Source organism: Microtus ochrogaster, unplaced genomic scaffold, assembly GCF_000317375.1.
Source record: "Microtus ochrogaster isolate Prairie Vole_2 unplaced genomic scaffold, MicOch1.0 UNK35, whole genome shotgun sequence".
Classification (NCBI taxonomy): Eukaryota; Metazoa; Chordata; class Mammalia; order Rodentia; family Cricetidae; genus Microtus; species Microtus ochrogaster.
Window position 1 is genome coordinate 3,042,154 of NW_004949133.1, and position 11,170 is coordinate 3,053,323.

General features: G+C 49.5%; 2 protein-coding genes across 2 annotated transcripts in view; both read left to right on the forward strand.

Annotated features, from left to right (window-relative positions):
- Nucleotides 1-5,073, forward strand: part of Casq1 (calsequestrin 1) — a 10,903-nt gene extending 5,830 nt beyond the window's left edge. The window contains exons 7-11 of the mRNA XM_005368575.2: nt 369-414; nt 785-839; nt 1,058-1,158; nt 2,327-2,401; nt 4,360-5,073. Coding sequence (XP_005368632.1) covers nt 369-414; nt 785-839; nt 1,058-1,158; nt 2,327-2,401; nt 4,360-4,518 — 436 coding nt within the window. The 3' untranslated portion in view covers nt 4,519-5,073. The remainder of the gene's footprint in view (nt 1-368; nt 415-784; nt 840-1,057; nt 1,159-2,326; nt 2,402-4,359) is intronic.
- A 2,889-nt stretch (nt 5,074-7,962) lies between these two features.
- Nucleotides 7,963-11,170, forward strand: part of Pea15 (proliferation and apoptosis adaptor protein 15) — a 10,019-nt gene continuing 6,811 nt past the window's right edge. The window contains exon 1 of the mRNA XM_005368577.3: nt 7,963-8,097. The gene's annotated coding sequence lies outside the window, so the exon portion shown is untranslated. The remainder of the gene's footprint in view (nt 8,098-11,170) is intronic.

An 11,170-nucleotide genomic window follows, 5' to 3' on the forward strand; every position in this document is an offset into this window, starting at 1 on the left:
AGTGCTGGGATTAAAGGCGTGCGCCACTGCCACCCAGCATGTGGCATGTAATTCTATTGAGTCCAGGTTGTCAATTTTATTGAATGAACAAATGAAAAAAAAAAAAAAAGACTACCCTGATACCCAGTTCTTACCGTTCCTCCCAGCGTCTCTCTTCCAGCCGTTCCCTTCCCACCAGCCATTGTTTTGCAGACATGCAATGATCTGGGCCTGACGCCCAGAGCTTTAGATTTGCAAGCTGGCTTTGTTCTGGGGTACAAGCTGTCTATGCCCTAGGCCTGACCCAGAGGTGGTTTCAGCTGTGGGGACCTTCTGGAGGGAGATGTTCTTCTCACCCACTGAGTAGGGACCCTCTGTCTCTCTTCTAGATCGACCCTGAGGAAACTGAAGCCTGAGAGTATGTACGAGACTTGGGTGAGTGCCTCTCCCAGGGCCCGGTGCTTGGGGAGCAGGGTAGAGTCTTAGACATGGCCATCCTTCCTCTACCTTGTGCCTTCTGCTGGGGGGTGGGGAGAGCAGTATCTCAGTCAGGGGGCAAGGTTTCTGTACTGAAGAGCACATCTCCGATGGCAGGCATAAGTGACGAAGAGGTCAAGGTAGTCTCGAACTCTGAGGGTAAAGGGATTACCAGAGCCAAAAGGTGTCACTCAGAAAAGAGTCACCACCATGGAAATACAAGGTGGCATTCCATGATTCAGACTCAGGCAACATCAAGGAGGCTGGATAGCAGTAGAGTAAGGTCGCCCCCAGCTCTAACCCTGCTCCCCTCCTCACCCTCCATCAGGAGGACGATATGGACGGGATCCACATTGTGGCCTTTGCTGAGGAAGCTGACCCTGGTGAGGAAAGAACCCTGACATGGCCCGGGGGAAGCCAGGAGTGGGTGGTGTGTTTATTGGGTCATAGGACTGCGGAAGGCATTCCTGGGAGTTTGCAAGCAGCCTGGGGCATGCAATGTGTTGGTGTCGGAGGCGAGGAAACAGGCCTGGATTCCTGTCTCCTGTGTCCCTTTCCTTTCTGCTCCACCTCAACATTTCTCCCTTCTGCTCCCTCCAAGATGGTTTTGAGTTCTTAGAGATTCTCAAGGCGGTGGCCCAAGACAACACTGAAAACCCTGACCTTAGCATCATCTGGATTGACCCCGATGACTTCCCCCTGGTAAGTGGCCCAGCTCAAGCATTGAGCTCCTAATCTGGGGACTTGGCCTGGGGCGCCGTTTTTTTTTTTTTTTTTTTTTTTCAGAATTCCTAGCCCTACCTACTTCCTAGTTGGGGACCCAGAATATTATGCCTGCTGCGTATTCATGAGCAATGTGGACACAGAGGGCATCTGAACAAGGGGAACGGGGACGACATGTGATTGTATGGGATGTAGTATGTGATTCCCAGATCAGAGGCGGACAGGTGATTTGTGTGCCAGAGCTGAAAAGCGGTCCTCTGGCGAGCAGCTGGATATAGCACACTGCACATGAATTCAGGAAGTCAGCAGATCCCATGAGCCAGGGGATGGCTCCGCGCTCAGCTGAATCCCCAGCATCTGCCGTTTGTTGTTGAATGAGCAAACAGGAACGTGACAGAATACTGATGATTGCCAGGTTTAAGTACTTATGTTAAGACACGCAGAAACTGAGCTGGAGAGATGGCTCAGAGGTTAGGCACGCGCTGCTCTTCCAGTGGGCCTGAGTTCAGTTCTCAGCACCCATGTCTGGTGGTTGTTCAACTACAGGGGATCCATACCACTTCTGAAGGTATGCACACACGTGGTAAACGCTCAAACACACACACGTAAGTAGAAATAAAAATAAACCTTAAGTAGCTGGATGGTGGTGGCACACGCCTTTAATCCCAGCACTTGGGAGGCAGAGGCAGGAGGATCTCTGTGAGTTCAAGTCCAACCTGGTCTACAAAGTGAGTTCTAGGATAGCTAGGATTGTTACACAGAGAAACCCTGTCTCAAAAAAAAAAAAAATCAAAAGTAAATAAGTCTTAAAAAGAGAGAGATGAAGGAACTGAGGGTTCTACAAAGAGAAGTGAGTTGCCCCAAGGCATATAGCCAATCATAGGTAGAGCCAGGAACAAAGTAGAGTTTCTGTTCTACTTCTTCTCCAAAGGGAGAAGCTGCCTTCTTCCTCGTCTTTTTCCTTTGAGGTCTCTTCTCTTTTACTGACTAGCTTTACCTACAAGCTTGTGGATCACAGCTGGGCTGTCTCTCCATCCATTAGCGCAGCTCATCCTGCCTCCTTTTAGCCCTGGCCCAAGACTCATCCTCTGATGGGCTTGTGAACTTCTAACTGGTATTAAGTTGACGTTTTTGGTTCTCTCCACAGTTGGTCCCATACTGGGAGAAGACGTTTGACATCGACTTGTCAGCTCCGCAAATAGGAGTTGTCAATGTTACAGACGTGAGTTTCCTTTCCTCTTTCCTGTGTACCAGATCATCTCCCACCCAAGTACTAACAGGGCTCGACTTTGCTTCACCTCCAAGATCAGATGGGACTGGGTGTGTTTAGGGCGGTGTGGCCATAGACAGCATCAGCCGTCTCAGCATAGCTAGCTCTCTTCCACACTGCTGCTAACAACCAGACGAGCACTGCCCAGGAGCAGAAGACACTCTGGTCAAATGGCTGGACCTGTCGGGTGGGGATGCATGACTTGAGCATTTGAATCTTTCACTGGCTGGAATTATGTCATTCTTCAAAGTCCAGTTCAATTTCTTTGTCCTCCACTGAGTTTCTCTTTGGAATCATCCCCTCTATGGTACCCTGGGAGCACTGGCATTAAGAACTTCCCTTTAGAGCATCCTATCTCTTCTAGCAGTCTTGGAACATTTCGAAGGCAGACATCTCCTGGTGACCACATAGCAGATACTTACGTGTTGAGCTGAACTGAGTAGAGCAGCTTTTGCTTTTGTAGTGTTCTCAGTCTAATGGAATAGGCAAGTGTCCCGTTAATTGTAAGGCTGGTTCTGGTCAGTTTTATAATGGAAATAAAATGCTAGCAAGGCCGGAATTTCTGCTAGAGAGACTCGGAGTAGAGTTTAAGAGGAAGCAGCATTACAGTGGAGATTATATAGTGTAGAGGATTTCTTTTTTTTTATTTTTTTATTTTTATTTTTTTTTGAGACAGGGTTTCTCTGTGGTTTTGGAGCCTGTCCTGGAACTAGCTCTTGTAGACCAGGCCGGTCTCGAACTCACAGAGATCCGCCTGCCTCTGCCTCCCAAGTGCTGGGATTAAAGGCATGCGCCACCACCGCCCGGCAATCCCACCAAGGAGAAGTTTATTTAGAAACTTTTTTTTTTTTTTTGGTTTTTCGAGACAGGGTTTCTCTGTGGTTTTGGAGCCTGTCCTGGAACTAGCTCTTGTAGACCAGGCCGGTCTCGAACTCACAGAGATCCGCCTGCCTCTGCCTCCCAAGTGCTGGGATTAAAGGCGTGAGCCACCACCGCCCAGCCTGTAGAGGATTTCAATAGGAGACAAACTCTCCAAACTGAGAGCCAGGCCTGGTGACCCATGCCTGCAACCTAAGCACAGGAGAGGCAAAGGCTGGAGCACTGCAGAGAGTTCAAAGCCAGCTTGGGTTACACAGCTGAGTACGAGACCAGCCAGCCAAGGCTGTAAAGCACGTATACATTTTGTTTTGTTTTGTTTTTATTTTTTTGAGACAGGTTTTTGTCCATACACCACTGACTGTCCTGGGACTCACTCTATAGACCAGGTTGGCCTCGAAATCAGAGATCTACCTGCCTTTGCCTCTCAAGTGCTGAGATTAAAGATGTGATTCATCAAGAGCTTATCTTAAAAAAAAAAAAGAGTTGAAAAACAAACAAACCAACAACACAACAACAAAAACACAGCAAAAAAGTGAATATCAGGTTTGGGAATGGGCAAGTATTTTTTAAAATAGAGTTTCAGACTTTAAGATCACTGAGACTATTACTAGAAAATCATTTTATAAAAATCTTGAATGTTACCAGCCTGGTCTACAGAGCTAATTCAAGGACAGGCTCCAAAACCACAGAGAAACCCTGTCTCGAAAAACCAAAAAAGAAAAAAAAATCTTGAATGTTGGCACCTCTGACTTTATTCTGTTGGCTGTGAGTAACCACTGGTGCTTTTGTATTATGGACACAGTAGAAATGCATGCTTTCAGCAGGTCAGGATGGCAACAGTGAAGGAACACAGACTGAAGGGAGGGAGGTCTGTGGCCAGTTCACCTCTTCTTTCCACTCCGGCCATCACTATGCTGACTCTGATCTTCACCAGGATAGGTTCTCTGGCCACGGAAGGGACAGAGGATGTACAGTGAGGTCCAGATCTGTATTAAATTTGGCTTCCATCCCCTACCTGTGCCATCACCTAGGCGGACAGCATATGGATGGAGATGGACAATGAGGAGGACCTGCCTTCTGCCGAGGAGCTGGAAGACTGGCTAGAAGATGTGCTGTCGGGAGAAATCAACACAGAGGATGATGATGATGACGACGATGACGATGATGACGACGACGACGATGACGACTAGTTGCTGTGGCAACCACCTACCAGCCCCACTTGCTCTTCATATGTACCTTCCTACCATCCACGCACTTCCCCAAGCTCCTTGGGATACTAGGTCACTCTCTACTACAGGGCCCGCTGTGGTCTACATACAGGGTGCTTAGGTCCTGGTCTCCCGCTGATGAGAAAGGGAGCTGCTTCTCCTCAGATACCAGCCCAGTTCTTTCATCTCTCTCGTTTCTTATTCTATACCTTATCCGTATCTACTGATTCTCTCCTCCCCATACTTTCGGATTCTCTTGCCATCTCTTCTCTGTCCCTTCCATCAACACAGTCTCCCACTTTTCAAATCTTAAACCTTTCTGGCTGTCCTGATCCAGGCCAGGAGGAAGGGAGGTACTGTGTTCAGGGATGTATCTCACCCATCTCTTGTTAATGTATTTGGGTCAAATGCAAGGCCTTAATAAAGAGATCTGGGGCAGAATGAGCAAGCGTCTGTTGTTGACGAAGTCTCGCCCTTATGGCAGGAGGGAGGTGACCATCAGAGGGGAGATTGCACTGTGAGTGCCTTGTTAGGAATGAGCTAGGGGCTGATTAGCAGTTATCCCGGGGAGGGCTGGATATTTATCTGCCTCCAGTCAACAAGCCTTTTCTGAACACATGGTGTTTGTTCAGTGTTGTTCTGGAGGAACAGACAGCGCCAGGCCTGTCCCTGCTCTTGAGCTGACTAGCCTTGCTGGAAAGTTAAGACTAGCACCCTAAACAACTGAAGAATACCATAGCAATATGTAATTGATTGTGCTGCTGCTGCTTGACAGTGCCCTCCCAGAGGCTCTGTATTTGAACATCAAGACTGAGTCCACTGTTCTTCCTTAGTGAGGGTCTCTCCAGACCATGGTGGTCCTGCCATCTCCTTCCATGGTCCCCGCTGCTGTTTCTCTGTATATGCACCTACACCTCCCTTCTTATACTTGATGCACCCTGTTACTCTTCTGCTATTACACAGCCACTAAATTGAGTCCTGAGGGCAGGGACCCAGGCTTTCTCTTTATTTCTATAGGGCCTTGTACATAAAGAATTGCCCCCATGGTAGTGTAAAGAACTTGGTGACTTCCACAATGGAAGCAAACCTTCTCAAGACCTTCAACTGAAGAACGGGATTTGATGGGAGCCAAAGGAGTTGGGACAGGGACATTCCAGTCAATGGAAACATAACAACAAACTCGAAAGCATTAGCAGGGTGTGTTTGTCATTTTGGCGGAACCAGAGGTCAGAAAAGTGAAGAGAAATTCAAGTTGTGGCCACGGGATTGGGCAAGTGTAATGGGGTTGGTTTGTACAAGTGTTTGAACTAAATCCTATGAACTGGAATAGAAGGGCAAAATTTCAACTAATAATAGCAAAAACCAGGATAGACTTGGGAAGAGGAGGTGATGCAAAGGCAAAGAGCCCCACTCCTAATCAGAAACTGTATGATCAGTGAGCTGGGGAGAATCTGGACCCATGTGATGGTCATGGCAACCAAGAGGAATTGACTTTTGAACTAAGAGCATCCCCAGACTTAAACCTGTTAAGAGTTTTGTGAAAAAGATTCACACACACACACATACTCCCACATCCAGGATAGGTTCAGGTGGGAGTAAGCACATAGGTGTTGGGAGAATGAAGGACCAAACTGCTGAACAAGCTTCTAAATAAAGAGACATTGTTGTTTTTAGATAGGGCATCACTATGTAGCCCGAAATGGGAGTCCTCTTGTTTCAACACTCTGAATCTTGATATGGCAGGTGTATACCACGTTATGCCTCACCCTAGTTTTTGTGAAACCAGTGTAGTTAGTAGATGTCTAAGTATGGAAAAATGAGCCCTGAGATTATACACATTTTCACTCTCCACAGACAAATCTACCCAGGCAACGCTATTAGAAAAAAATGGCCATATTGTATAGAACAGAAACCAAATATCCACCAACCTGTTCACACATAATGGATAACTAATAATTGGGTGTTAGGTTACACCATAAAAGTATGGGGTTTGTTTAGTACAGGTCAGTGAAAGATACCACACTAAACAACTTCCTGTTTTTTAAGCACCTATCTGGTACCGGTCCCTAAAGACTTCATATTTCTGACTGTCGGAAGAACCTTATATTGGCACAGCATGCTCATTGGCTGGTGGACACTGAACTTGATGAACTTAGAGGAAACAGTAAGCAGGAAGCTCATAGTCTCTGTGTCTGCTGCCGGATTTGCTTCATTTAAATACAACATGTTGTGCAGTTGCTGAGTCTCAAAGATGGGTCAACAAGAGAGTTTGTCTCTACGACATAGAATTAGGAACAAAAGCAAATTCTGGTGGTATGTTATCTTCAAAGGGGCAGCGGCCAGCCACGCGGGGGGAGAAGAGCAAAGAGAAGCCCTGTGAAATTTAAAGTGGAAGAAACATGACCTGCTTCTCCCAGAAGTGTGGTCCCGAGAAAGGAACAACTCACTGAGGCTTCTGGAAGCGTCTCTGCCAAGCTAGAACAGAGGCAAGACGAGGCGTTCTAGTGGCGTGCAAACATGGAAGGATGGTCATACTTTTCAAGGCCTGACACTTCCAGGGGTTGAGCTGAGATCCCTTATGCTAGAGATGGAGTGAATATCGAAGACTTCTCCAGTTCTCCCTTCCCTCTTTCAGTCTGGCTGAGAATGTGGGGGAGGAAAGTCCCTGAGGAGGGGAAGTGAGAATTATCACACTGGGCCTAGGCAGAGGGACAGAGCTAGGAGACAGCTAAGTGTGGCTTTGTTAGTTGTCTATATTTGCATGCTGAGCTCGTGGCTTTTTTCCCCAGAAAATAAAATTACATCATAGTGTGTGTGTGTGTGTGTGTGTGTATGTGTGTGTGTGTGTGTGTAGGGGGTGAGTGTGTCAGGGTTTATTTGGGAAAGGCAAGGCGGGAGGAGCACAGGGGTCCAGCTGCTATTATCCAGAAGAGATCATGGCTCCAGGCCAAGTAAAAGAGATTATTATCCTGTTGCGGCTTCTCCCCACCCCCATCCCCATTTCTATTCCTAGCATGGATAAACTTGGTCATTTTCTACTGCTCCTCTGACCTATAAGGCCAGAAAGGAGGCTTTTCCAAATACTAAAGCAAGAGAACCCAGAGGTCACAGGCCTTCCAAAACCCCCAATCCAAATTGCTTCCGCTTTCCAGGGGTCCTAGCCACCGTGATCATCCAAAAGTCAGAGGTCAGAAAAGCGACCTACTGGGGACAAATTAATCTGAGGACCGTTCCACAGTTGAAGTGCAAGAGGCAGAGTCCATACTCCAGTCTGCATCTAGGAGTCTTCCAGAACCCCAGCCCACAGTCCATGTCCCCTCCTGCCTCCCCTCCCCCTTCTCTCGCCGCTCCCCGCCCCCCGCCCCTCCCCGGCTCTGACATCACCGGCCAGCCGGGTGGGGTGAGGCGGTGCTGGGCTCAGGCTCTGCTCCACGGGCGGAAGAGGCGGCGGCGGCAGGAGCAGCGGCAGCGGCGGCAGGAGCCAAGGAGCAGGCTCCATACGCTGCTTAGGAACCGGGGACCCACGAGTGCCCGCACCCTGAGCGCTCAGCTCCGGAGGCGGTGAGAGGGGCAAAGGGGAGATGTGTTGTGGGGTGGAGGTAGATTGGGGGTCTGGGTCTAGAGAGGTCACAATTCTGAACCCGGGGGATAAATAGGGGAGCGTGAGGATTCAGACAGGTCCATAGTGTCAGGCCCCGTGGGGTTTATGCCGGTGTATTCAGAGTCTGGATTGTGCTGCGCTTCGTCTGCCCATTCCGTGCTGAACAGCAGTTTGGGAGTCCTATGGGGCCTGGGGATTAGGATGTAGCCTGCTTCCCGCCCAGCCGGCCTGGCCAGGCCAGCTCCCGCCCCTCCCTCCTCGCTGTTGCTTCGGACTCGCCTCTGCAGGCGGTCTCCGGGCTCAGCTCAGCCCAGCATCAGCTCCTCCGGCAGCAGGCAGCTGGTAGGTGTGCTCTCACACCCTGCCTACTGCGTCTGGGGAGAGTGAGATTGGTGGAAGCTTGCCCGGAGGGAAGGAGGTAGGAGCTGCGGGTGAAGAGGAATGATGTAGACTATGTAAAGACCCTAATTTAAAAAAAAAAAAAAATCAGTGTCAAAACCGACAGGGACACAACACACCTTTAAGGAAAAAAGCCAACCACACGGTGACACACACCCATGTGACTTACACACATCCTCTCATGCAAACCAAATCACAACATCCTTGCACTACGCATACACCCACCCACCACAACCCATTGCCTCCCGTGTGGAGTCTCCGTGACCGGCGGCTCTAAGATACCCTCTTAAGAGGAATGTTGAGTAGTGGATGTAAACGGCCACTGTCCACAAACGCACCCAGATTTTATGGACAGCTTTAGCAGACAATACCTCAAAGACTGGTGAGCCTGTGCTCTTACCTGGGTGAGGGGCTTCCTGTGACCTTTCTTGCTGACTGCCCGTTTAGAGCATGGAGTACCTGGGAGTGGCTAGATTCTGAGCATCAGTGTGGCCAAAGGATGGAGGAGGGAGCAGAAGCAAGGGAGAGGGCGAAAAGAATGAGTCAGCCACGGAAGGAACCCAAGTTAGAGGGAGGGTGGGGAAAGAGAACGAGAGAGAGAGAGAGAGAGAGAGAGAGAGAGAGAGAGAGAGAGAGAGAGAGAGAGAGAGAGAGAGAGGGAGGAATGTGTGAGAAGGTAGACATGGAAAAAGGGACAGATCCAGGGTGAACCATGGAGAGGAAAGGAGAGAGAAGGGTGGCCAGAGGAACCGGAGAATGCTGGAGAGTAGGCTAAAGAGGACCAGAAGTTAGGAAGGGTGAAGCAAGCAGGGAGTTAGAAGGAACACGTGAACATTTGTGTCTTGTTTCTCTAGGTTGTGTCTGGCCCCCAGGCTGGATGAGCGATTAGTGTTAATTGCTCTTCCCTTTGCGGTTAAACACTCCAGTGGGGAAACTGCCAGCATGCCCTAGGCTGCCAGCTTCTCCAGTTGCCTACTACTTATACGACACCTGTGCTCAGCAGGTGTACATACATATACTTCATACATAAGGTCACAGACTCACACGACCTCACACACAGATCTTCACGTACAACCTCACTAGCTAGGCAGCAGCCAACCATCATATAGTCCCTTCTGTCAACCTTTTTCCTTTTCAGTGGGGAAGCGGATCCCCTCCTTATGGTAGCTCTGAGTATTTGGGTGGGGACTCTGAGTCTCATGAAATTCAAATGTTGTCCATGGCTATCCGCAAATGGGATGAGTGCATCGGGAGGGATGAGTGTCCGTGGAAAGAGTAAAAGGGGGCTGGGAACTTAGCTCAGTGGGAGAGTGCTTGCCTGGTCCTCCAAAGTGGGGCTAAAAAAGTAGCTGAAGGAGGTGGAAAAAGAAACCAAAACTGAGGAAGGAGAAAGGAAAGAGGTGAGAAGGGACAAAGCTGTGAAAGACATAAACAGTCAGTCTAGAGGGAGAGCCACAGGGCCCATTCCCTGTTCACAGTCGTGAACCCCTCTTCTGCCCTGCCTAATCCAATGCCAGCTATCTTTGGCCACCTCCATCTTGGGCATGGCCCTTTGCAGTCCCAGAGGCAACCTGTTTTTCTTCCTAGGTGTACATTTTAGAGCCGTTCCTCCCAGGCTGACCTGGAACTGTTTGTTACAGGGAGAAGGGTGGCCGAGCTATCCAAAGCTAGACAAAAAAGTTAGGGGAAGAAGTCAGCTAAGATACCCAAAGAAAGAAACTGCCTGGATTTGGGGCCCAGACATCACTTACATCACAATGGCTCCAACCCTAGCGCCCTCCCTTCCCACCTGTTTCCGTTGATTACTTCCTCCAGCTTCCAGCTCCAGACAAGACCAACTGACTTGAGTGAGTGCCTAGGAATCCCCTCCTGCCTATTAAAGGGACCTTCAGGTCCTTGCATCTGCACAGGATGGCCCCTCCCCTCAACGGCCAGCAGCTGTAACAGATGTGGAGGAAGGGGTAAAATCTAATCCTTAGGCTTCCTTTTTAAATTTCCTCTGTGGAACCAAATGCTGGGGAAAGGGATAAGCGGCCACAGATTAGTGTCAGAATGCTCAGAAGTTCTGGTGCTGCACCCTCCACTACAGGTGCTTGTCCATTTGCGAGGCTTCTCTGAGCAACACACGACTTCCTTGTCTAGTGCTATCTTCCCAATCCGCACCTAAAGGCCCCTTCTCCCGCACCCTCAGTGGTCAGGGCTCTGCCTAGAGCCACTTTCGGAGAGGTAGGGAGGAAGGAAGGAAGGAAGGTGTGAGGAAGCAATGAGCAGAATACAGAATGAGACGGGAGGGAAGGGAACTGACTTCCTGCAGCCTGAGCTCCTGTTCCTGTCCTGGTATCCTGTCCCAAGAGTGGCCTCCACCCGGCGCTCCTGAGACGGGCCCCTGTGCTGCTCCAGAGATGAGAATTTCCAGAGCCAGGAAGGCAGACTTCTTGATAGGCCCTTATGAATTCTCAATCTTTGGTGAGGATGAAAGAGGCAAGCTCTGCCAAGCCCCACCAGACTGACCAGCCAGGGGTAACAGCTGATTAGTGAAACCCAAAAGTCATGTAGGGGGCCGGGCAGTGGTAGCGCACGCCTTTAATCCCAGCACTCGGGAGGCAGAGGCAGGCGGATCTCTGTGAGTTCGAG